The sequence below is a fragment of the Oncorhynchus tshawytscha genome, linkage group LG05, assembly GCF_018296145.1.
Source record: "Oncorhynchus tshawytscha isolate Ot180627B linkage group LG05, Otsh_v2.0, whole genome shotgun sequence".
Classification (NCBI taxonomy): Eukaryota; Metazoa; Chordata; class Actinopteri; order Salmoniformes; family Salmonidae; genus Oncorhynchus; species Oncorhynchus tshawytscha.
In genome coordinates this window covers 74,581,197-74,608,975 of record NC_056433.1, presented here as the reverse complement: position 1 = coordinate 74,608,975, position 27,779 = coordinate 74,581,197, and the positions used below count along the sequence as shown (strand labels likewise).

General features: G+C 42.9%; 1 protein-coding gene across 1 annotated transcript in view; it reads left to right on the top strand.

Moving 5' to 3' along the window:
• Positions 1-5,597: 5,597 nt before the first annotated feature.
• LOC112246464 (N(G),N(G)-dimethylarginine dimethylaminohydrolase 1) overlaps positions 5,598-27,779 on the top strand; it is a 132,446-nt gene continuing 110,264 nt past the window's right edge. The window contains exon 1 of the mRNA XM_024414781.2: positions 5,598-6,186. Within this exon, the coding sequence (XP_024270549.1) occupies positions 5,893-6,186 (294 nt within the window). The 5' untranslated portion in view covers positions 5,598-5,892. The remainder of the gene's footprint in view (positions 6,187-27,779) is intronic.

The window sequence follows — 27,779 nt, the reverse complement described above, 5'->3', positions numbered from 1 at the left end:
GATATAATTGAAAAAACATCTCAAGACATCAGTTAAAGTTAAAGCTTGGTCGCAAATGGGTCTTCCAAATGGACAATGACCCCAAGCATACTTCCAAAGTTGTGGTAAAATGGCTCAAGGACAATAAAGTCAAGGTATTGGAGTGGCCATCACAAAGCCCTGACCTCAATCATATAGAACATTTGTGGGCAGAACTGAAAAAGCATGTGTGAGCAAGGAGGCTTACAAACCTGACTCAGTTACACCAGCTCTGTCAGGAGGAATGGGCCAAAATTCACCCCACTTATTGTGGAAAGCTTGTGGAAGGCTACCCAAAACGTTTGACCCAAGTTTAACAATTGAAAGGCAATGCTACCAAATACTAATTGAGTGTATGTAAACTTCTGACCCAACTGGGAATGTGATGAAAGAAATAAAAGCTGAAATAAATAATTCTCTCTACTATTATTCTGACATTTCACATTCTTAAAATAAAGTGGTGATCCTAACTGACCTAAAACAGGGACGTTTTACTTGGATTAAATGTTAGGAATTGTGAAAAACTGAGTTTAAATGTATTTGGCTAAGGTGTGTGTAAACTTCCGATTTCAACTGTTATATTAAGACGACCAATATAACATAAATATGTGCTTCGTCCATATTTCAGTGTGGATGTGAAATCTGTTATTCCATTCATTGTGAAAATTATTCAGAAATATGTGTTTTGTTCACTGTGAATATACAGTGCCTTGCGAAAGTATTCGGCCCCCTTGAACTTTGCGACCTTTTGCCACATTTCAGGCTTCAAACATAAAGATATAAAACTGTATTTTTTTGTGAAGAATCAACAACAAGTGGGACACAATCATGAAGTGGAACGACATTTATTGGATATTTCAAACTTCTTTAACAAATCAAAAACTGAAAAATTGGGCGTGCAAAATTATTCAGCCCCCTTACTTTCAGTGCAGCAAACTCTCTCCAGAAGTTCAGTGAGGATCTCTGAATGATCCAATGTTGACCTAAATGACTAATGATGATAAATACAATCCACCTGTGTGTAATCAAGTCTCCGTATAAATGCACCTGCACTGTGATAGTCTCAGAGGTCCGTTAAAAGCGCAGAGAGCATCATGAAGAACAAGGAACACACCAGGCAGGTCCAAGATACTGTTGTGAATAAGTTTAAAGCCGGATTTGTATACAAAAAGATTTCCCAAGCTTTAAACATCCCAAGGAGCACTGTGCAAGCGATAATATTGAAATGGAAGGAGAATCAGACCACTGCAAATCTACCAAGACCTGGCCGTCCCTCTAAACTTTCAGCTCATACAAGGAGAAGACTGATCAGAGATGCAGCCAAGAGGCCCATGATCACTCTGGATAAACTGCAGAGATCTACAGCTGAGGTGGGAGACTCTGTCCATAGGACAACAATCAGTCGTATATTGCAAAAATCTGGCCTTTATGGAAGAGTGGCAAGAAGAAAGCCATTTCTTAAAGATATCCATAAAAAGTGTCGTTTAAAGTTTGCCACAAGCCACCTGGGAGACACACCAAACCTGTGGAAGAAGGTGCTCTGGTCAGATGAAACCAAAATTGAACTTTTTGGCAACAATGCAAAAGGTTATGTTTGGCGTAAAAGCAACACAGCGCATCACCCTGAACACACCATCCCCACTGTCAAACATGGTGGTGGCAGCATCATGGTTTGGGCCTGCTTTTCTTCAGCAGGGACAGGGAAGATGGTTAAAATTGATGGGAAGATGGATGGAGCCAAATACAGGACCATTCTGGAAGAAAACCTGATGGAGTCTGCAAAAGACCTGAGACTGGGACGGAGATTTGTCTTCCAACAAGACAATGATCCAAAACATAAGGCAAAATCTACAATGGAATGGTTCAAAAATAAACATATCCAGGTGTTAGAATGGCCAAGTCAAAGTCCAGACCTGAATCCAATCGAGAATCTGTGGAAAGAACTGAAAACTGCTGTTCACAAATGCTCTCCATCCAACCTCACTGAGCTCGAGCTGTTTTGCAAGGAGGAATGGGAAAAAATTTCAGTCTCTCGATGTGCAAAACTGATAGAGACATACCCCAAGCGACTTACAGCTGTAATCGCAGCAAAAGGTGGCGCTACAAAGTATTAACTTAAGGGGGCTGAATAATTTTGCACGCCCAATTTTTCAGTTTTTGATATGTTAAAAAAGTTTGAAATATCCAATAAATGTCATTCCACTTCATGATTGTGTCCCACATGTTGTTGATTCTTCACAAAAAAAATACAGTTTTATATCTTTATGTTTGAAGCCTGAAATGTGGCAAAAGGTCGCAAAGTTCAAGGGGGCCGAATACTTTCGCAAGGCACTGTATGTAGTTCCATTATTGCCGTACACTGTGATATGCTGGGGGATGCTGTACTCAACCCCATTAGGCAACTGTATAGGAAAGTGATGTGTTTTTTCCAGTGCAGCACCAGTGTGTCACAAGTGATTATGGTAATGTAAGCTCTAGCTTTATTTTTTGGTAACTTTGTTTCTGTATAGCTGGGGCTGACACTGAGGACTTGTGAAGAGCAGAATCAACAACCTCTGCATCATCAAGACAGTTCTTTGTGAGAAGGTGTTAATGGTGGAAAGTGTCAAATCAAATCAAATCAAATTGATTTATATAGCCCTTCATACATCAGCTGATATCTCAAAGTGCTGTACAGAAACCCAGCCTAAAACCCCAAACAGCAAGCAATGCAGGTGTAGAAGCACGGTGGCTAGGAAAAACTCCCTAGAAAGGCCAAAACCTAGGAAGAAACCTAGAGAGGAACCAGGCTATGTGGGGTGGCCAGTCCTCTTCTGGCTGTGCCGGGTGGAGATTATAACAGAACATGGCCAAGATGTTCAAATGTTCATAAATGACCAGCATGGTCGAATAATAATAAGGCAGAACAGTTGAAACTGGAGCAGCAGCACGGCCAGGTGGTCTGGGGACAGCAAGGAGTCATCATGTCAGGTAGTCCTGAGGCATGGTCCTAGGGCTCAGGTCCTCCGAGAGAGAGAAAGAGAGAATTAGAGACAGCACGCTTAAATTCACACAGGACACCGAATAGGACAGGAGAAGTACTCCAGATATAACAAACTGACCCTAGCCCCCCGACCCATAAACTACTGCAGCATAAATACTGGAGGCTGAGACAGGAGGCATGTTAAACCAAGTCTTAACAGCAGAAAAGTACTCCAAGTCAGAGCAGGTCCTCTGAGGCCATGGCCCATTGAGTCTGAGCCTTTTGGGTAAACCACTGGCGTAAGTCCGTAGTGGAAATGCACCATGGCTTGGAATAGCTTGTCAAAGAAGCGCACTTTGTTCTTAGCAGGGATTGTTTTTTTCACCTTTATTTAACCAGGTAGGCAAGTTGAGAACAAGTTCTCATTTACAATTGTGACCTGGCCAAGATATAGCAAAGCAGTTAGACACATACAACGACACAGAGTTACACATGGAGTAAAACAAACATACAGTCAATAATACAGTATAAACAAGTCTATATACGATGTGAGCAAATGAGGTGAGATAAGGGAGGTAAAGGCAAAAAAAGGCCATGGTGGCAAAGTAAATACAATATAGCAAGTAAAACACCGGAATGGTAGATTTGCAGTGGAAGAATGTGCAAAGTAGAAATAAAAATAATGGGGTGCAAAGGAGCAAAATAAATACAGTAGGGAAAGAGGTAGTTGTTTGGGCTAAATTATAGGTGGGCTATGTACAGGTGCAGTAATCTGTGAGCTGCTCTGACAGTTGGTGGTTAAAGCTAGTGAGGGAGATAAGTGTTTCCAGTTTCAGAGATTTTTGTAGTTCGTTCCAGTCATTGGCAGCAGAGATCTGGAAGGAGAGGCGGCCAAAGAAAGAATTGGTTTTGGGGGTGACCAGAGAGATATACCTGCTGGAGCGCTTGCTACAGGTGGGTGATGCTAGGGGGGACTTTACCTAGCAGGGTCTTGTAGATGACATGGAGCCAGTGGGTTTGGCGACGAGTATGAAGCGAGGGCCAGCCAACGAGAGCGTACAGGTCGCAATGGTGGGTAGTATATGGGGCTTTGGTGACAAAACGGATTGCACCGTGATAGACTGCATCCAATTTGTTGAGTAGGGTATTGGAGGCTATTTTGTAATTGACATCGCCGAAGTCGAGGATTGGTAGGATGGTCAGTTTTACAAGGGTATTTTTGGCAGCATGAGTGAAGGATGCTTTGTTGCGAAATAGGAAGCCAATTCTAGATTTAACTTTGGATTGGAGATGTTTGATGTGGGTCTGGAAGGAGAGTTTACAGTCTAAGCAGACACCTAGGTATTTGTAGTTGTCCACGTATTCTAAGTCAGAGCCGTCCAGAGTAGTGATGTTGGACAGGCGGGCAGGTGCAGGCAGCGATCGTTTGATTAGTATTAGTTTTACTTGTATTTAAGAGCAATTTTAGGCCACGGAAGGAGAGTTGTATGGCATTGAAGCTTGCCTGGAGGGTTGTTAACACAGTGTCCAAAGAAGGGCCAGAAGTATACAGAATGGTGTCGTCTGCGTAGAAGTGGATCAGAGACTCACCAGCAGCAAGAGCGACATCATTGATGTATACAGAGAAGAGAGTCGGTCCAAGAATTGAACCCTGTGGCACCCCCATAGAGACTGCCAGAGGTCCGGACAGCAGACCCTCCGATTTGACACAATGAACTCTATCAGAGAAGTAGTTGGTGAACAAGGCGAGGCAATCATTTGAGAAACCAAGGCTGTCAAGTCTGCCAATGAAGATGTGGTGATTGACAGAGTCGAAAGCCTTGGCCAGATCAATGAATACGGCTGCACAGTAATGTTTCTTATCGATGGCGGTTAAGATATCGTTAAGGACCTTGAGCGTGGCTGAGGTGCACCCATGACCAGCTCTGAAACCAGATTGCATAGCAGAGAAGGTATGGTGAGATTCAAAATGGTCGGTAATCTGTTTGTTGACTTGGCTTTCGAAGACCTTAGAAAGGCAGGGTAGGATAGATATAGGTCTGTAGCAGTTTGGGTCAAGAGTGTCCCCCCCCCCTTTGAAGAGGGGGATGACCGCAGCTGCTTTCCAATCTTTGGGAATCTCTGATGACTGACTGATGGGGGAGGAGGGGTTATTGTCAGGAAATTACTGTCAATGGTTTCAATACACCCATATACATTTATCTTACATGAAAAAATCTCAGAAAATGGTATATTGTTTTGCTTTGGCATTGGCACTTGCTAAGCTGGCAGGTAGGCAGGCCTATTGCAATAATACGCCAGAGATGACAGTGACCATGATCTTTAAATCAACTTTTGCAAAATATGGTTATGAAATGTACACATTAATAAAGATTTACTCTTTGAATGAAAAGACTGTGAAACACTCACGTGGCTGTAGCCTACATTTTAATAACGGTTTGATTAATGATTATGCACTAGCCTTAACTGACATTCTTTTATGTAAAGATATTGTGGTGAGTTTGTAACCCATTTGTTCGTCGATGATAGAACGATGTTACAAAGTAATAGAAAGCTGTTACAAAGTATATGAGCACCAGCCAGAGCGTCTCAATCTGATTGTGCTGTTTACGAGCCACATTGTCTGTCACATGTCGGGCTGAGCTGTGGCTTCACCGGGAAACGATACTAGCGGTTACATTCGTTCACGTGATTGTACGTTAATGCTCGTCATCAAACCGTTGTCTCTTGTTTGTTGCCTGTTTGAGTTGAGCTGTCAGTTTAGTAAATAAAAAAAGAACCAAAAGAATAAAAAACGAACAAAGCTAAATCAACAGAGAGACACCCACAACATTCGCTCTCATATATTTAGAATAGCCTACTGTTCGAGCTATTTGTTTCAGCAATTTGTGGATAACAACAATCAACGGAACATGGCTGGTGTGATGGCAGATTTTGGTAACTTCACTCACGCCGTTATTCGAGCAATCCCCTCTTCCCTTGCTAAAGAGGCACTGAGGATGAACGTTTCGGACGTGGACCTGGAGAAAGCTCAGAGAGAACATGAGGTATACGTCGGGGTTCTGAAGCAGAAACTCGGGCTGGAGGTGATTGAACTCCCCGCCGACGAGTCTCTCCCGGACTGTGTGTTCGTGGAGGATGCTGCCGTGGTTTGCGGTGACACGGCTCTGATCACCAGACCCGGAGCAGAGAGCAGAAGGAAAGAGGTAAATAAAGTATCTATTTATTTTAGAAAAACATGATTGTTGACCATGTGCTTATTTCAAGTATGGATCTATAAATCTATGGTCTACTGTTGTCATCTTTGGTTCATAATGCATGGAATATGTATCACTGTCAGAGCGCCATATCGAGGTCGTATGGCTACGATGTAACGGTAGCCTATACAAAGGAAGGGATATGTGATTAGCCATCATAAGAATGGAAACGCCCTGGAAAGACGACCAGATATGGTCACGCGAGGACCACTGTCCAACTTAAGTTTTAATGTATGTCCTGATTCCTCGCAGAAGTACGACATTTGTCTGTTATAACAATAGAGTACATTATGAGCATAGTTCTCTAGCTACATGATGTGTGATGGAAAATGCGATTCTTTATAAAAACTGTTTTCTACCATAACCTTTGATATGGGTAATACTGACAGCTGTCTAGTCAGATGTGAGCTCTCAACAGATATTAGGTTGTAGTCTGTGATTTCCTGTTTGTGAACAGTACTAGAGCACATTCAGTAATGAGGAGGCATGTGGATGTCATCATCTGACCAGTGAAAATAGATGCATTCATTGAAACAGTCATAATTCCTAGGCATAGAACTATTGGCGCAGATTAGTGCAATGCATGTCAGTCCAATCTCATAATCTTTTCCCCATATGCCTTATGAGTATGTCCATATTATAAACTACATACCCTTACACCAATAAGTTATGCATGTACAAACATCAGGCTATGGACAGGGAGGTTTTTACTGCCTGTTTACTTAATTGTGTACCCTAATAAAGAAGACTGAATATAAACAGACTTAACATATTCACAGTATTTATGGGCACCGTGGGCTGCAGACTGACTGTGTGGTTCCATGTTGCCTGTGTGGTTAAAGCGTGTTTGACGGTTGGACGGGCTCAGTGAAAGCCCATGTCGTATCGCATCAGTCACCTCTGCTGGGCTCAGGGGCTGCTAATGGGACCAGTCCACACCAGTGGGAGATCTGTAAACCTCCTGGTAATCATGATGGCTCTCCACATAGAGGACATGTATTGGTCAAAGGTTTGGTCAGCAGGACTATTTTGGATCTAACTAGTGTCTCCGTGTAATGTAGGGCCCCCGAGTGGCACAGCGGTCTAAGGCACTGTATCTCAGTGCAAGAGGTGTCACTACAGACACCCCTGGTTTGAATCCAGGCTGTATCACAACCGGCTGTGATTGGGAGTCCCATAGGGTGGCGCACAATTGGCCCAGCCTCGTCTGGGTTTGGCCGGTGTAGGCCGTCATTGTAAATAAGAATTTGTTCTTAACTGACTTGCCTAGTTAAATAAAGGTTACATTTTTTTAAAGGTGTATTGCTGCATCCAATGGAAAAGGTATTGTTTGCTTAGAGATTTGTGATAATGTAACATTTAGCATTCATGAAGTCTTTATGACCATGCCATAAAGAGTCGTAATGCCCTACCAAGTCTAAGTATTATCGATACATGGTTGGTCACATTGGTGCAGTGACTTGAATCAAACAGCTGCTGGGGGTTACAGAGGTTGTGAAGTCTAGCAGAGGTGGATGAGTGAACTACCCCTGCGTTAATAGACCTGAAGACTGGTGTTAGCTCCCAGAGCCCAGCGTTTAGTTCTGTGAGCTACAGTAATATGCTTTTTAGTCTCCACGGACAACCCGGGTTGGATACACGTGTTCAAAAGCCGTCCAATGCCTCTCACAATAAAAGGTTGTACCAATACGACTGGATGGATTACAGTTACATTCATAAGAAGGGTATAGTTAAACTTCAAATGCCATCCCCTCTAACCTGGGTTAGAAGAATCAATCGCTTTCACGCAACACATTTACTGTTTAGACCTCAGGGTTATTTAACATGCCTCTACAGTCTTTAATGTGGATTCTCTTCCTGTCTTTCTAATGCCAAACAAACAGCCTGTTTTCTCTCTAATTGGCCCAGCCTCTGTCTTCTGATCTCAGAATCCCAGAGGTAAATGAGTCCACCAGCAGCATCAATAAGGAGCTCATATTATAGCCTATAGGTGTGTGTGTGTGTGTGTGTGTGTGTGTGTGTGTGTGTGTGTGTGTGTGTGTGTGTGTGTGTGTGTGTGTGTGTGTGTGTGTGTGTGTGTGTGTGTGTGACACCATGGGCGCAGCATTCACTGGTTTAACCAAACTTTATTGGCTGGGCGATGGGGAAGAAACTGCAGTCTTCTGATCCTTCTCTGTATCCCAGAACCTAGCTCTCTCAGCTAGTCATTTGTGACTGCCACATATACTGGTTAGATGTACTTGACTTCCGATATATTTCCGGATTCTACTAGTTTCATCAGTAATAGGGATTTTCCCTAAAATGTGTTTGATAGATTAGTGCTCTGATGAGAGGCACTGTCGAGATAAACTGACTGCTTGTTGCGTAAGCAATCCTTAAAAGACCTAAGAAGAGAACGTAACGTTTGTTTTACTAACAGACTGATGAGGACTACGCCCAAAGGGTTCCTCCAGTTCAGTCCAGAAATATCATACGATAATAAATCCTGGTCTCATGTAACCCAATGTTGGAAGCTATTTCTACTGTATGCTCTTCACTTCAGAGGTTTAGATTATCTTTACCAAGATTAAACCAGTGGCAGAATGTATGATCTGGTTTATCCTTGTGAAGTCCAGAGGCTTCTTCAACAAATATAATTTCATTGTAAAATTGGTATATTAAACCCATTACGGTAGTCAATGTGAGATTAATAATCCAAATGGAATCTACTCCAGATAAGGATTAATGGTACCTTTATTCAGGTGTGAAGGTAGATTTAATTTCTTACCACTACGTTCTCCCTGTGTGTGCAAGGTGATGCATGCACACACTTTCTTTATAGCCTCGGTGTAATCATAGAATTACTTATAGAATCTCTATTCATTTCATAGGATTTCTGTGGGCCTGGTAGTCCTAGTACATTTGTCATATAACTTTTAACATGTATTACCTTTTAATGTAACGTAAGCACAACCAGTCATGTTTAAATCTGTTTGTAAAACAATCACTTCAAAAAAGCCCTCCTGTAGGCTACCCGTGTGCTACCCTCCTGTAGGCTACCCGCGTGCTACCCTCCTGTAGGCTACCCGCGTGCTACCCTCCTGTAGGCTACCCGCGTGCTACCCTCCTGTAGGCTACCCGTGTGCTACGCTCCTGTAGGCTACCCGCGTGCTACCCTCCTGTAGGCTACCCGTGTGCTACCCTCCTGTAGGCTACCCGCGTGCTACCCTCCTGTAGGCTACCCGCGTGCTACCCTCCTGTAGGCTACCTGCGTGCTACCCTCCTGTAGGCTACCCGCGTGCTTTTGTCCACTCAAAATAATTTCAGTATCCAAACATTGCTCATCTGTTACAAAACACCTAAATGTGTACTGTAATGACTTTCTGCTATTTTCATTAGGCCTACACTTGTAGCCTGAATTGGTGCATCCATTGCTCTCCACAGTGTCTTGGTATCAGCCACTCATCTCCACTGTAAGAACATTTAAGAGCGTGTACCACACATTTTTCATGCAGCTGACATGCAGTAATGTTAGATAATGGTGTAATCATCTATGCTGTAGTTTCCTTGGCATTTTGTGTTAATTATTGTGATTTACGGGTACGGCGGACCCCCACTATTTATTTTGCCGGACCGTATTGGCTTACTTTCACACCTGCCTTTAGTATATAAAGAAGTCCAAAAGGAATATAAGGTGTTTGTTTGGCAGAGTTCAGGATTTCTGATAACAGACATTGACCTTTGGTTCCTAGCTGTTAATTCTGGTTAGTTATGAACTGGGTGGGTTCACTCAACATTTATCATTTGGAACAAACCACGGGACATTCAGGTGGTACATTAAGTCACCAATACCAGGCCTGGGTCAAATGCATAGAAATCAAATCTGATTATTGAGATATGCTTGATTTAGCTTGGAGTTTGCACTTTTTGGGCTATTACAATAGTTTAATTGTACTGGCATCTGGGCGAACTACATCAAGTGCAGCTCAAACATTGTGAAAGTGTTTGACACATTTGTCCCAGCATGTAAAGGTCTGCTGCAGGCAAAGTTTCCTCTCCTCATGCAACAATTATCACACTATCTCATCTGTTGCGCTTGTTTAACTGTGGAGTTTACCCTTCAGTTGGTTTTGGCTGTTGGTTACGCAATGGGAGTTGCGTTTGATATGGATTCCCACTGACTCTTCTCTCACAGGGTTGTGTGTCCTTGTGTGCCTGTCTGTGGGTAAAACAGCTGATGTGTGTGTGTGACAGGCCAAGGGTTGTGTTGGTTTAATGTAGTCCCCTCTAACAAAGGGTTTCCCTTGTTCTGTGTTCCATGTGTTCTCAGCAACAGAAACAAAATATCACAAGCGTGACAGCGATTCCCTTTTAAAGCCTGTTTCATAAGTAAAGTTTGTTATGATTACTATGATGATGTCTGAAGAGCATAGCCTTCTATTAGCATCTAAGTAAAGTTAGACTGTGTTTTTACTGTTTTTAAACTCATTCATTAAAACACGCCAGAAGTTGTCACTGTGAACGTACTGTAATCTCCTCACAAGAACTCACCTTGAATCGGATGGAGTAGAAAAAGTGCACAGCTCAAGGCCTCTGTAATAGATTTCATATCAATGATATGAAGTGTCTGCATGGCTGGGCCCTGTCCAACCCAGCCTAATTAAGAACTCCTGTCCAACCCAGCCTAATTAAGAAGTTCTGTCCAACCCAGCCTAATTAAGAAGTCCTGTCCAACCCAGCCTAATTAAGAAGTTCTGTCCAACCCAGTCTAATTAAGAAGTCCTGTCCAACCCAGCCTAATTAAGAAGTCCTGTCCAAACCAGCCTAATTAAGAAGTCCTGTCCAACCCAGCCTAATTAAGAAGTCCTGTCCAACCCAGCCTAATTAAGAAGTCCTGTCCAACCCAGCCTAATTAAGAAGTCCTGTCCAACCCAGCTTAATTAAGAAGTCCTGTCCAACCCAGCCTAATTAAGAAGTCCTATCTGAACCATTAGCTCTGGCAGCAGCAGCAACATTGAGATAGATTTCTTGGTCAGGGGCCTTATCGATCGATATTGATGGATACTCTCAGTTATGAGTGCATTAGGATTGTATTACTCATGTGGCTTTCAGACCTCAAGGAATAGTGTGTGTGTGCATGCGTACGTGTGTGTGTGCAACCCGAGCAAGAATGCGTGTGTCGTGTGTGATTGTATATGCTTGTGTGTGTAGTTGAAACCTTCCATGTTGACATCAATGGCCTCGTCAAAGGAGATGTCTTCATAGGCTCTTATTGACTCTGGCATATTAATTATACATATTAGTACAAAAACTGAAGTGACAGTTGAAGGTCAGGGAGGCAACAATTGCCAGAGAGAGCAGACATTAGCTATCAGTAAAACTGATCTACTCTTAATCAAATTCCAATCCCTTATCACTATAATAGGCCATGCCAAAAATATTAATAAATGAATAGTGTGTGATGCGGCTGTTGGCAGAATATCATTCAGAGAAGCTCTTATCTAGTAACACTCAGAACTTCTCAATTTCCTGTTTTACTGAGCTTATTAACTCAGCTTATGAGAAGAAAGAAGAACAAAGATCACTGAGGCTCAATTATCCAAACCTGGGATAGTTTAGGCTGAGCAGAGTTGTTTGGGTTGAGTGTTATTGTACTCGTAGCTGACTATATCATTTGTTCTTTCGTTCTCTCTCGTTCTCCTTTTCTCTCTCTCTCTGCTCTCTCACTCTCTCTCACTCTCCTCTCTCTCTCTAGATCGCCCTCTCTCCTCTCAATTCAATTCAAGGGCTTTATTGGCATGGGAAACATGTGTTAACATTGCCAAAGCAAGTGAGGTAGATAATATATAAAGTGAATATATAAAGTGAAATAAACAATAAAAATTAACAGTAAACATTACACATACAGAAGTTTCAAAACAATAAAGACATTACAAATGTCATATTATATATATATATATACAGTGTTTTAACAATGTACAAATGGTAAAGGACACAAGATAAAATAAATAAGCATAAATATGGGTTGTATTTACAATGTGTGTGTTCTTCATTGGTTGCCCTTTTCTCGTGGCAACAGGTCACAAATCTTGCTGCTGTGATGGCACACTGTGGAATTTCACCCAGTAGATATGGGAGTTTTTCAAAATTGGATTTGTTTTCGAATTCTTTGTGGATCTGTGTAATCTCAGGGAAATATGTCTCTCTAATATGGTCATACATTGAGCAGGAGGTTAGGAAGTGCAGCTCAGTTTCCACCTCATTTTGTGGGCAGTGAGCACATAGCCTGTCTTCTCTTGAGAGCCATGTCTGCCTACGGCGGCCTTTCTCAATAGCAAGGCTATGCTCACTGAGTCTGTACATAGTCAAAGCTTTCCTTAATTTTGGGTCAGTCACAGTGGTCAGGTATTCTGCCACTGTGTACTCTCTGTGTAGGGCCAAATAACATTCTAGTTTGCTCTGTTTTTTATTAATACTTTCCAATGTGTCAAGTAATTATCTTTTTGTTTTCTCATGATTTGGTTGGGTCTAATTGTGCTGCTGTCCTGGGGCTCTGTAGGGTGTGTTTGTGTTTGTGAACAGAGCCCCAGGACCAGCTTGCTTAGGGGACTCTTCTCCAGGTTCATCTCTCTGTAGGTGATGGCTTTGTTGTGGAAGGTTTGGGAATCGCTTCCTTTTAGGTGGTTATAGAATTTAACGGCTCTTTTCTGGATTTTGATAATTAGTGGGTATCGGCCTAATTCTGCTCTGCATGCATTATTTGGTGTTGTACACGGAGGATATTTTTGCAGAATTCTGCATGCAGAGTCTCAATCTGGTGTTTGTCCCATTTTGTGAAGTCTTGGTTGGTGAGCGGACCCCAGACCTCACAACCATAAAGGGCAATGGGCTCTATGACTGATTCAAGTATTTTTAGCCAAATCCTAATTGGTATGTTGAAATTTATGTTCCTTTTGATGGCATAGAATGCCCTTCTTGCCTTGTCTCTCAGATCGTTCACAGCTTTGTGGAAGTTACCTGTGGCGCTGATGTTTAGGCCAAGGTATGTATAGTTTTTTGTGTGCTCTAGGGCAACAGTGTCTAGATGGAGTTTGTATTTGTGGTCCTGGTGACTGGACCTTTTTTGGAACACCATTATTTTGGTCTTACTGAGATATACTGTCAGGGCCCAGGTCTGACAGAATCTGTGCAGAAGATCTAGGTGCTGCTGTAGGCCCTCCTTGGTTGGTGACAGAAGCACCAGATCATCAGCAGACATTTGAATTCGGATTCTAGTAGGGTGAGGCCGGGTGCTGCAGACTTTTCTAGTGCCGCGCCAATTCGTTGATATATATGTTGAAGAGGGTGGGGCTTAAGCTGCATCCCTGTCTCACCCCACGACCCTGTGTGAAGAAATGTGTGTTTTTTTTGCCAATTTTAACCGCACACTTGTTGTTTGTGTACATGGATTTTATAATGTCATATGTTTTACCCCCAACACCACTTTCCATCAGTTTGTATAGCAGACCCTCATGCCAAATTTAGTTGAAGGCTTTTTTGAAATGAACAAAGCATGAGAAGACTTTGCCTTTGTTTTGGTTTGTTTGGTTGTCAATTAGGGTGTGCAGGGTGAATACATGGTCTGTTATTTGGTAAAAAGCCAATTTGACTTGGCTCTCTCTCTCTCCTCTCTCTCTCTCTCTCTCTCTCTCTCTCTCTCTTTCTCTCTCTCTGTCTCTCTCTCCTCTCTCGCTCTCTCTCCTCTCTCTCTCTCTCTCTCTCTCGCTGTCTCTCCTCTCTCTCTCCAGATCTCTCTCCCCTCTCTCTCTAGATCTCTCTCCCCTCTCTCTCTCTCTCTCTCTCTAGATTTCTCTCTGTCTCTAGATCTCTCTCTGTCTCTCTCGCTCTCTCTACTCTCTCGCTCTCTTTCTCTCGCTCTCTCTGCTCTCTCTCCTCTCTCTCTCTCTTCTCTCTAGATCTCTCTCCTCTCTCTCTTGCTCTCTCCTCTCTCTCTAGATCTCTCCTCTCTCTCTCTCCTCTCCTCTCTCTCTCTCTAGATCTCTCTCTGTCTCTAGATCTCTCTCTGTCTCTCTCTCTCTCCTCTCTCACTCTCTCTGTTCACTCTAGATCTCTCTCTCTCGCTCTCTCTCTCTCTCCCTTCTCTCTCCTCTCTCTCTCTTCTCTCTCTCTCCTCTCTCTAGATCTCCTCCTCTCTCTCTCTCTCTCTCTCTCAATCCAATTCAATTCAAGGGGCTTTATTGGCATGGGAAACATGTGTTAACATTGCCAAAGCAAGTGAGGTAGATAATATATAAAGTGAAATAAACAATAAAAATTAACAGTAAACATTACACATACAGAAGTTTCAAAACAATAAAGACATTACAAATGTCATTATATATACAGTGTTTTAACAATGTACAAATGGTAAAGGACACAAGATAAAATAAATAAGCATAAATATGGGTTGTATTTACAATGGTGTGTGTTCTTCACTGGTTGCCCTTTTGTTGTGGCAAGAGGTCACAAATCTTGCTGCTGTGATGGCACACTGTGGAATTTCACCCAGTAGATATGGGAGTTTTTCAAAATTGGATTTGTTTTCGAATTCTTTGTGGATCTGTGTAATCTGAGGGAAATATGTTTCTCTAATATGGTCATACATTGGGCAGGAGGTTAGGAAGTGCAGCTCAGTTTCCACCTCATTTTGTGGGCAGTGTGCACATAGCCTGTCTTCTCTTGAGAGCCATGTCTGCCTACGGCGGCCTTTCTCAATAGCAAGGCTATGCTCACTGAGTCTGTACATAGTCAAAGCTTTCCTTAATTTTGGGTCTCTCTCTCTCTCTCTCTCTCCCTCCCCCCCATTCAGCAATAACTGTATGTCAGGTAAATAGTCCCCCCTCCCTCCAGTCTTCTTAAAGTGTTTATCTGTTCCCCTGATGCGGTCTGATGAGCCTGAGTCATCAATCACCTACTTTGCCCCAGCCAGAATACTGCACTCTGATGGTTATTGTTGCTGTCGCTCTAACAGTGAGGCTACAGCTCTTCACATTTAAGGAGACAGAGGAGTCCACACTCCCCTCCACTAGCCTGATCCCCACCTCCTCAATCTTTATCTGCCATTATTCTCACTGGAGAAATCAGAGTTAATTTAAAAGCCTGTAAACACACTGCCGAGATTTTTGTCTCTGCATCCAGTATTTAGGAAGTTCGAGGTAGTTTCTACTCCTCTAGCCAGCACCTCTCCTAAACAGGTGTTCTACTCCGCTAGCCAGCACCTCACCTAAACAGGTGTTCTACTCCGCTAGCCAGCACCTCACCTAAACAGGTGTTCTACTCCGCTAGCCAGCACCTCACCTATACAGGTGTTCTACTCCGCTAGCCAGCACCTCGCCTAAACAGGTGTTCTACTCCGCTAGCCAGCACCTCGCCTAAACAGGTGTTCTACTCCGCTAGCCAGCACCTCACCTAAACAGGTGTTCTACTCCGCTAGCCAGCACCTCACCTAAACAGGTGTTCTACTCCGCTAGCCAGCACCTCGCCTAAACAGGTGTTCTACTCCGCTAACCAGCACCTCCCCTAAACAGGTGTTCTACTCCTCTAGCCAGCACCTCACCTAAACAGGTGTTCTACTCCGCTAGCCAGCGCCTCGCCTAAACAGGTGTTCTACTCTGCTAGCCAGCACCTCACCTAAACAGGTGTTCTACTCCGCTAGCCAGCACCTCACCTAAACAGGTGTTCTAGTCCGCTAGCCAGCACCTCCCCTAAACAGGTGTTCTACTCCGCTAGCCAGCACCTCGCCTAAACAGGTGTTAGTTTCTTTCGACCTCTAGATGAAGTCTATACCATAGAGTTCCAGTCATTGCACGCTAGCAGTTACCAGAGACTTCCAGTCATTGTGCTAATACTAGTTAGCAATTGTGCTAGCGTTAATTGGCTACTTCCTTCAAACTGCATGCTGAGACATACAAATGATATCCATGAGTTCATCTGACTCTGGGGAAGTAGATAAAGGGCCTTGTTGCCAAAATCTTGAAGTATCCCTTGAATGCAGCTCATAACATATAACTTAATAAGGCTAACCATGTGATTACTCACTCTGTTAAGATTCATGCGATAGTTGTTGTGATGGGTTTATATCCTGTGATTTGTAACATATTGGGGGATGTGACATGGTGTTGTTTATATAGCTGTTTATATAGGTGTTTATATTTTTTAAATTTAACTAGGCAAGTCACTTAAGAACAAATTCTTATTTACAATGACAGCCTAGGGACAGTGGGTTAACTGCCTTGTTCAGGGGCAGAACGACAGATTTTGACCTTGCCAGTTCGGGGATTTGATCCAGCAACCTTTGTTACTGGCCCAACACTCTTACCACTTGGCTACCTACCGCCCCTTATATATGCTTATATAGCTGTTTATATAGCTTTGTGATAGTTCTGTGCCAGTTCTTTTCATATTCACCTAGTTCATGAATAGACACACCTGTAGCCAGAGCCAGACAGTGACCTTTTAATAGCAGGTTAGTACCCGTTTAATATTCAACTGAATAGACCACAACAACCTCAGTCATAACACAGCCATAATACCACTGAGGTTGTACTTCAGGAAGAGGATGGACAGAGGAAGTCTGCCTCTTCTCCACAGACACAATATCTAAGCCCACTTCTCCAGACCTAATATTTAGGCTCAGGAGCTCTTTATAGTTTATTTATCCCCACCTTATCCTGCTTTCTTCCTCGGTCATCCCTCACAGCACCATTTACCCGAGCCAGCCCCAGTGTTCAGCCCCAGTGTTCAGCCCCAGCGTTCAGCCCCGGCGTTCAGCCCCAGCGTTCAGCCCCAGCGTTCAGCCCCAGCGTTCAGCCCCAGCGTTCAGCCCCAGCGTTCAGCCCCAGCGTTCAGCCTCAGCGTTCAGCCCCAGCGTTCAGCCCCAGCGTTCAGCCCCAGCGTTCAGCCTCAGCGTTCAGCCTTAGCGTTTAGCCCCAGCGTTCAGCCTCAGCGTTCAGCCCCAGCGTTCAGCCTCAGCGTTCAGCCTCAGCGTTCAGCCCCAGCGTTCAGCCTCAGCGTTCAGCCCCAGCGTTCAGCCTCAGCGTTCAGCCTTAGCGTTTAGCCCCAGCGTTCAGCCTCAGCGTTCAGCCCCAGCGTTCAGCCCCAGCGTTCAGCCTTAGCGTTCAGCGTTTAGCTCCAGACTGCACTGAGGCCCTGTTTTGACAAGACAGGCTGCAGATACAGATTTCCCGCCGCTCTCTAGTTTTGTAAGACATCCTGTACGGAATTGACCTGGTTTTCTTCTGGGGGCCTTGACAACCGTGTCTGAAGGAGGTGGGACAGGAGGGGATGGGGTAGGGCTGGCACAATACCATATAACCATGTAACTGACGGTTATTGATGAAGACCATCAGGAAAATAAAATAACCATCATAAACATTTTGTTTTTTGGGGGGAGGTGGCAAACAGTTGACTGAAAATGAGACGTCCGGGCATTCGTGCGGTTGAGTCCGTTTTTGCGGTAACATAAACTCTTAAAAATGTGATGAAACTTTGTAGCTCCTTGCTGAAACAATCAAAGTGTTGTATTATGCCATCATTGACTTAAATGGGGAACCCCGTTCTATTCATTCTATTTCTATGGCAGCACATGCAGTCAGAAGCTGAGGAGAGGTGAAATGTGCACCTTAAAAGCGGTTATTATGGTGACTGAGGTTATTTGGTTGGCCAACTACTGTCATCCATGACCATCACAGAGCTAGTGAGGGAGAGTGTCTTGAACCCAGCAGCTACAATAGATATGGGACTGGCAGGGTCAAGTTGTCTTGGTTTCCACAACTGACTGACACATTCCTAACCTTGTTTCTCATGGTCTGAGAGTCTGTAGGTGCCTTTTGGCAAACTCAAAGCGGGCTCTCATGTGCCTTTTACTGAGGAGTGGCTTCCATCTGGCCACTCTACCATAAAGACCTGTTTAACCTGCTGTGGTCTACACTGGTTGAGGTTGGAGAAGGTCTGTTTGTATTTTTTGTCTTTCTCTGCCACATTGTCTTGCGATCTCATATCTATCATCTATCTGTCATCTCCCTCGGTCCTCTTTCTCTCTTACACTCACTCTCCCTCCCTTACCCTTCCTACTGTCTTTTTTTAAGACAGACATACAACACAGGGCCCTTCTGCGGGCCGTGTGTCTGTCAGGGTTGTGTAAAGAGTGCATGTGAACAGACCAATCTCTCTCCACCACCACCCCTGATCATAGACACACTCTGTCCTTCTCTCGCCCCCCAGCTCCCCCCTCCCCGGGCTGGAAAACAGCTGCGGGACACTTGCGAACAGAAATCCCTCTCAGCCCTAGGGCAACCAGGTCATGGTCAACTGTCACCGGGGGTGTGCGAGGGGAGAGGGGGAGAGGGAAAGAGAGAAGCCAGGGGGAGAAAAAGAAGCCATATTACAACCTACTGTATGTGATAATTGCATTGTTTTCTCTATAACTTGTTAGTTTATATGCCTTTGATATAGTGGCAGAATAAATTTGTTACAAAACCGGAGAGCAACATCTGTATGAATTTATGGTTGTATCAGAATCGCCGTTATAATGATTGGCCAATATGGAGAATGTATGTAAAAAAGTAAGTCAAAATCCCTATCTCCATCCATGGCTAATTTAGGAAAGGGACAATTTTAGCTAGTTAGCTAGGCACCGGAGGACAACGACACAACGAGATTCAACAATTCAACTTTTCTTTCAATGACATTTAGCTTCTAATGTGATGTGATTGGTGTGAAGCCAAATCCAAACTGGCTTTCATTGACACTTTTTTTCTGGTGTGCAAGGAGCATTCACAGCTGAGCTCACTCAGTTTAGCTCAACGCTGATTGGCTATTATTTTATTATTTTATTTAATCAAGGGAGGCCAAATGCTAAAATGTTTTAAATTGTTTTTTTCCCTCATCAACAAATTCACAGTACCCCATAATGACAAAGCAAAAACAGGTTTTTAGACATTTTTGCAAAAAATAAATAAATAAACTGAAACTGAAAGATCATCTCAAGCTCTGTCTGTTGGATGGGGAGTGTTGCTGAAAACAGCTATTTTCACGTCTCTCTAGAGATGTTCGATCAGGTTCAAGTCCGGGCTCTGACTGGGCCACTCAAGGACATTGAGACTTGTCCCGAGGCCACTCCTGCGTTGTCTTGGCTGTGTGTTTAGGGTTGTTGTCCTGTTGGAAGGTGAACCTTTGCCCCGGTCTGAGGTCCTGAGCGCTCTGGAGCAGGTTTTCATCAAGGATCTCTCCGTACATTTCTCTGTTCCTCTTTGCCTCAATCTTGACTAGTCTTCCTGTCGCTGAAAAACATTGCCACTGCATGATGCTGCCACCACCAGGCTTCACCGTAGGGATGGTGCCAGGTTTCCTCCAGACGTGATGCTGCCACCACCATGCTTCACCGTAGGGATGGTGCCTGGGCTCCTCCAGATGTGACACTTGGCATTCAGGCCAAAGAGTTCAATCTTGGTTTCATCAGACCAGAGAACCTTGTTTCTCATGGTCTGAGAGTCTGTAGGTGCCTTTTGGCAAACTCAAAGCGGGCTCTCATGTGCCTTTTACTGAGGAGTGGCTTCCATCTGGCCACTCTACCATAAAGACCTGATTGGTGGAGTGCTGCAGAAACGGTTGTGTTTCTGGAAGGTTCTCCCATCTCTACAGAGGAACTCTGTCAGAGTGACCATTGGGTTCTTGGTCACCTCCCTTACCAAGGCCCTTCTCCCCCGATTGCTCAGTTTGGCCTTGCGGGCAGCTCTAGAAATTGTCTTGGTGGTTCCCAACTTCTTCCATTTATGAATGATGGAGGCCACTGTGTTCTTGGGGACCTTCAATGCTGCAGACATTTTTTGGTACCCTTCCCCAGATCTGTGCCTCAACACAACCCTGTCTCGGAACTCTACGGACAATTCCTTCGACCTCATAGCTTGGTTTTTACTCTGACATGCACTGTCAACTATAGGACCTTATATAGAGGTGTGTGCCTTTCCAAATCATATCCAATCAATTGAATTTGCCACAAGTGGACTCCAATGGAAACAGGAATCACTTGAGCTCAATTTCGAGTCTCATAGCAAAGGGTCTGAATACTTATGTGAATAAGTATATTTTTATTTTGAATAAATGTACAACAATTTCTAAAAATCTGTTTTCACATTGCCAATATGGAGTATTGTGTGTAGATTGCTGAGGATTATCTATGCTTTATTAATTTTAGAATAAGGCTTTAACGTAACAAAGTGTGGGAAAAGTAAAGGGGTATGAATACTTTCCAAAGGCACTGTATACATTATTTTAATAGCAAGACACTGTAAAGTCCATTATTTCACTGAAGAATAGGAAGTAAGCTGTTTGAGAAGGTTTGAATCCTAAGCAACCTGCCTACCCATTGTTTGAAATACAATAGACCAACATAGCTACTGTAGTAGATCAAAGCTGTGCTGGAAAACCTGGGTAGAGTATGGGTGGAGTAGGCATTGTACTGCTCATGTGAATTTATTTTTCAGCTTCAGACCAATGCCTACTTCTCACTTAAAAGACAGTTTTTTGTTTTTAATTTCCATGGATTTTACACCGGAAGGTGATTTTCTGTTGAAGAGGAACTGCACCCACTGATTTGGTCTTGTTTTTTGGCTTGCTCCTCAAGAAATGCTGATTTGGTCTTGTTTTTTGGCTTGCTCCTCAAGAAATGCTGATTTGGTCTTGTTTTTTGGCTTGCTCCTCAAGAAATGCTGATTTGGTCTTGTTTTTTGGCTTGCTCCTCAAGAAATGCTGGTGGCCATGACAGAAGCCAAACGTGAGTTGTCTTGGCGGTGTGGTTTGATGTTGGTGTTTCTTGGGTGTGTCCTTGCCACCACCACACCCATCTATCAGAACCTTGCCCACAGCTGGAAACAGCTCAATCACAACAAACAAACCTCCTGCAGGTTGAGTTCAATAACTACAGGCAGATACAGTATAAGGTGAGATGCCGGAGGAAGCTTTTATTTATTTAGTCTTTAATCAGGGAAAACCCATTTAGACCAGGGTCTCATTCACAAGTATGCCCTGATCACAGCAACAGCAGTCAAATAACAGCAAATTACCTTTGAATAGGTCAGTAGCCCACAAAGTAATATGAGAAGAATGCAATTGCAGAATTAATGTACATATTCTAATCTAAGTGTTTTGATAACTTTCAAATGTAGTAACAGATCCATATAGAATAAACAACCCTTTACATAATACCACAGAAGCAGTGTTCATTTTTCATTGTCATTTCCAGTCGACACAGATACTGTGCAAACATGTCAGAGTGGTCATATGGTCTAGGGCTGTGGCGGTCATTACATTTTGTTTGGTGGTAATGGGATACCTTGGCAAACATGTCAGAGTGGTCATACGGTCTAGGGCTGTGGCGGTCATTACATTTTGTTTGGTGGTAATGGGATACCTTGGCAAACATGTCAGAGTGGTCATACGGTCTGTGGTAATGGGATACCTTGGAAACATGTCAGAGTGGTCCCCTAGGGCTGTGGCGGTCATTACATTTTGTTTGGTGGTAATGGGATACCTTGGCAAACATGTCAGAGTGGTCATACGGTCTAGGGCTGTGGCAGTCATTACATTTTGTTTGGTGGTAATGGGATACCTTGGCATGTCAGAGTGGTCATACGGTCTAGGGCTGTGGCGGTCATGACATTTTGTCATTAACTGACCATTACCACCAACAAAACTAAGGAGATGATTGTGGACTTCAGGAAACAGCAGAGGGAACACCCCCCCATCCACATCGATGGAACAGTAGTGGAGAGGGTAGCAAGTTTTAAGTTCCTCGGCATACACATCACAGACAAACTGAATTGGTCCACTCACACAGACAGCATCGTGAGGAAGGCGCAGCAGCGCCTCTTCAACCTCAGGAGGCTGAAGAAATTCGGCTTGTCACCAAAAGCACTCACAAACTTCTACAGATGCACAATCGAGAGCATCCTGGCGGGCTGTATCACCGCCTGGTATGGCAACTGCACCGCCCTCAACCGTAAGGCTCTCCAGAGGGTAGTGAGGTCTGCACAACGCATCACCGGGGCAAACTACCTGCCCTCCAGGACACCTACACCACCCGATGCTACAGGAAGGCCATAAAGATCATCAAGGACATCAACCACCCAAGCCACTGCCTGTTCACCCCGCTGTCATCCAGAAGGCGAGGTCGGTACAGGTGCATCAAAGCTGGGACCGAGAGACTGAAAAACAGCTTCTATCTCAAGGCCATCAGACTGTTAAACAGCCACCACTAACATTGAGTGGCTACTGCCAACACACTGTCAATGACACTGACTCTACTCCAGCCACTTTAATAATGGGAATTGATGGGAAATGATGTAAATATATCACTAGCCACTTTAAACAATGCTACCTTATATAATGTTACTTACCCTACATTATTCATCTCATATGCATACGTAGATACTGTACTCTATATCATCGACTGCATCCTTATGTAATACATGTATCACTAGCCACTTTAACTATGCCACTTGGTTTACATACTCATCTCATATGTATATACTGTACTCGATATCATCTACTGTATCTTGCCTATGCTGCTCTGTACCATCACTCATTCATATATCCTTATGTACATATTCTTTATCCCCTTACACTGTGTATAAGACAGTAGTTTTTTGGAATTGTTAGTTAGATTACTTGTTCGTTATTACTGCATTGTCGGAACTAGGAAGCACAAGCATTTCGCTACACTCGCATTAACATCTGCTAACCATGTGTATGTGACAAATAAAATTTGATTTGATTTGATTTAATGAACATTGTATGCAGCATAGAAGCTGCAAACAAGCCACTGATGTGCGCCTTTGGAATGTCTACATTTAAACATTTATAATAAATCAATTTAATTTACACCATCAAAATAAATGCATTTATTTTAGTCAGGTCTAAAGACTTGTTATGAAGAAAAGGAATTTCAGAAAAACAGAATAGAGGTCGACCGATTATGATTTTTCAACGCCAATACCGATTATTGGAGGACTAATAATTAATCGGCCGATTTGAAATAAAAGATAAAAATATATATATAAAAACATGCATTTGTAATAATGACAATTACAACAATACTGAATGAACACTTATTTTAACTGTATGGGGCAAAAAAAACTGTGGGGCAAAAAAGTATTTAGTCAGCCACCAATTGTGCAAGTTCTCCCACTTAAAAAGATGAGAGAGGCCTGTAATTTTCATCATAGGTACACTTCAACTATGACAGACAAAATGAGAAAAAAAATCCAGAAAATCACATTGTAGGATTTTTAATGAATTTATTTGCAAATTATGGTGGAAAATAAGTATTTGGTCAATAACAAAAGTTTATCTCAATACTTTGTTATATACCCTTTGTTGGCAATGACAGAGGTCAAACGTTTTCTGTAAGTCTTCACAAGGTTTTCACACACTGTTGCTGGTATTTTGGCCCATTCCTCCATGCAGATCTCCTCTAAGAGCAGTGATGTTCTGGGGCTGTTGCTGGGCAACACGGACTTTCAACTCCCTCCAAAGATTTTCTATGGGGTTGAGATCTGGAGACTGGCTAGGCCACTCCAGGACCTTGAAATGCTTCTTACGAAGCCACTCTCTCGTTGCCCGGAAGTGTGTTTGGGATCATTGTCATGCTGAAAGACCCAGCCACGTTTCATCTTCAATGCCCTTGCTGATGGAAGGAGGTTTTCAGTCAAAATCTCACGATACATGGCCCCAGTCATTCTTTCCTTTACACGGATCAGTCGTCCTGGTCCCTTTGCAGAAAAACAGCCCCAAAGCATGATGTTTCCACCCCCATGCTTCGCAGTAGGTTTGGTGTTCTTTGGATGCAACTCAGCATTCTTTGTCCTCCAAACACGACGAGTTGAGTTTTTACCAAAAAGTTCTATTTTGGTTTCATCTGACCATATGACATTCTCCCAATCTTCTTCTGGATCATCCAAACGCTCTCTAGCAAACTTCAGACGGGCCTGGGCATGTACTGGCATAAGCAGGTGGACACGTCTGGCACTGCAGGATTTGGTAACGAGTGGAGGACAGAGGAGCCTCTTAAAGAAGAAGTTACAGGTCTGTGAGAGCCAGAAATCTTGCTTGTTTGTAGGTGACCAAATACTTGTTTTCCCCCATAATTTGCAAATAAATTCATAAAAAATCCTACAATGTGATTTTCTGGATTTTTCTTCACATTTTGTCTGTCATAGTTGATGTGTACCTATGATGAAAATTTACAGGCCTCTCATCTTTTTAAGTGGGAGAACTTGCACAATTGGTGGCTGACTAAATACTTTTTTGCCCCACTGTAATACATCAATAAAATCAATTTAGCCTCAAATAAATAATCAATAAATGTTCAATTTGGTTTAAATAATGCAAAAACAAAGTGTTGGAGAAGAAAGTAAAAGTGCAAAATGTGCTATGTAAGAAAGCTAACGTTTAAGTTCCTTGCTCAGAACATGAGAACATATGAAAGAACTATTTCTCTCTATACCATTTGTATTTAGTTTACCTTTGACTGTTGGATGTTCTTATAGGCACTTTAGTATTGTCAGTGTAACAGTATAGCTTCCGTCCCTCTCCTCGCCCCTAACTGGGCTCGAACCAGGAACACATCGACAACAGCCACCCTCGAAGCATCGTTACCCATCGCTCCACAAAAGCCACGGCCCTTGTAAAGCAAGGGGAACAACTACTCCAAGTCTCAGAGCGTGTGACGTCACCGATTGAAACGCTATTAATGCGCACCCCGCTAACTAGCTAGCCATTTCACATCGGTTATACCAGCCTAATCTTGGGAGTTGATAGGCTTGAAGTCATAAACAGCGCAATGCTTGAAGCACAGTGAAGAGCTGCTGTCAAACACACAAAAGTGCTGTTAGAATGAATGCTTACAGAAATACGAGCCTTTGGTCATAAATATGGTTGAATCCAGAAACTATCATTTCGAAAACAAAACGTTTAATTCTTTCAGTGAAATACTGAACCGTTCCATATTTTATCTAACGGGTGGCATCCATCCAAGTCTAAATATTCCTGTTACATTGCACAACCTTCAGTGTTATGTCATAATTACGTAAAATTCTGGCAAATTAGTTTGCAACGAGCCAGGCGGCCCAAACTGCTGCATATACCCTGACTCTGCGTGCAATAAACGCAAGGGAAGTAACACAATTTCCCTAGTTTAATATTGCCTGCTAACCTGGATTTCTTTAAACTAAATATGCAGGTTTAATAAAATATACTTCTGTGTATTGATTTTAAGGAAGACATTGATGTTTATGGTTAGGTACATTCGTGCAATGATTGTGCTTTTTTGCAAATGCGCTTTTGTTAAATCATCCCGTTTGGCGAAGTTGGCTGTCTTTGTTAGGAAGAAATAGTCTTGACACAGTTCGCAACGAGCCAGGCAGCCCAAACTGCTGCATATACCCTGACTCTGTTGCACAGAATGCAAGAGAAGTGACACAATTTCCCTAGTTAAAAGAAATTCATGTTAGCAGGCAATATTAACTAAATATGCAGGTTTAAAAATATATACTTGTGTATTGATTTTAAGAAAGGCGTTGATTTTTTTTATTTAACTAGGCAAGTCAGTTAAGAACAAATTCTTATTTTCAATGACGGCCTAGTAACAGTGGGTTAACCGCCTGTTCAGGGGCGGAATGACAGATTTGTGCCTTATCAGCTCGGGGATATGAACTTGCAACCTTTCAGTTACTTGTCCAACACTCTAACCACTAGGCTACCCACTAGGCTACTAGGGACACACTGGTGCAACGACAGTGCTTTCTTCGCGAATGCGCTTGTTAAATCACCCGTTCGGAAAAGTAGGTTATGATTCAATGATAAATTAACAGGCACCGCATCGATTGTATGCAGCGCAGGACAAGCTAGTTAACCTAGTAATATCATCAACCATGTGTAGTTAACTGGGGCGGCAGGGTAGCCTAGTGTGGCGGTAATACGGTCACCGCAACAGCCCTAGTCATACCTTTCTGTGCGTTGTCCCATATACAACAGGAGTTCCCTGATCCTGGTGCAGAATACACAGTGTTTCTCCCTCCCCATATTGACTGATACCATTCAATTGAATAATAAAAAAGACAATACAAGTCAAATGTTAAGGCCGAGTGCCAGATCTCTCTCCATTCAGAGACATCAGTATCAAGTCCATTTGTCAATCTCGACATCACATCATCTTGCAAGTCTCCATGTGCTGGCTCCATACATGTTTCTCTGAACACATAGTCAATGTTCTATTACCAATGGCAGTTAGGATGGGTAATATCTGACACACAAACAGGTACTATGTTGAAGTTTGAACAGCTCAGATAAAACGTACTCAGTGATGGTCTCCCCATCAAACGACTGAGGCTGGTTGTCTGGCAAAAGCTTCTCCAGTCCATCTGTAGAAATAGGCAGAGTTGAGACAAAGTTAGTCAGTGACACTGACAATGAAAAGGGTGTTGCTATTACTGGACATTTGTGCTGTACTGTATTATTAGTAATCACGTGTTGAGTGGATGTATTGAGTGGATGTATTGAGTGCCAGTTCTCTCTGCATCTCATGCATCTGTGAACACATACACACACAGTTACTGTTCTATTAACAATGGCAGTTAGGGATATGTGCTATCCGACACACAAACATATACTATGTTGAAGTTTGAACAGGTCAGACTAAACCTACCTAATAATTTTCTCCCCATCGACGAAACACAATGACAATGTTATAGTAGGAAAATAATTAGTAGGAAACAACGTTGCCATATTATGATATCGTAAAATTTACTTCATAGAGATGGCAATGTTGCCATTACTGTTGCTAGAAAAGTTTGTCTAAAATCGCTAGCAATGTTAATGTTAGCTAGCTAAAATACGGTGGTCCCCTCAATCTTAGTTAGCTGGCTAAAGTTATACTGCATCTAAAGTCAATCGGTCAACATCACAATCATGATAAAAGTTTTTCTTACTAATTATTTGCATTCTTTTGAAATGTTATCCAAATAAGTACCAAATCCGAGTTGTATTGCTGTAGCTAGCTAGTTACGTATCTACTTAACGTCAGCTATGCTGGCAATGATAGTGATAATGATGATCAAAATATACATAACCAGATACATAATCAGCAGTCTATGGTCTCGCTACCAGTATACTCCCCACCACTGGGGACCAACAAATTCCAACCACCTATTCCGCAAGATATTTGGCAGGGCATGGAAACTAGAGTTGGTCAATCCGTATAGCTAGGGCTTTTCAGTCTCAAACGGCCATGACCTTTGAATGCGTTGAGAGTGATGAAACAACGGAGCTCCATTCAATGAAGGGTACCGAAGTGGGCAGATTTGCATGTGGAGTTTGGCAAAATGGGGCATGATTTGTTGACATAATTGTAATGTTTACACTTTGTAGTCAACCGTGACAATAGAATACATGTTTCTGATTCATATTGTTGCCATGTAGGCTGTTTTGAAGGGGAGTTGTTGTTTTTTAGGGACAGTCACTTAATGCAG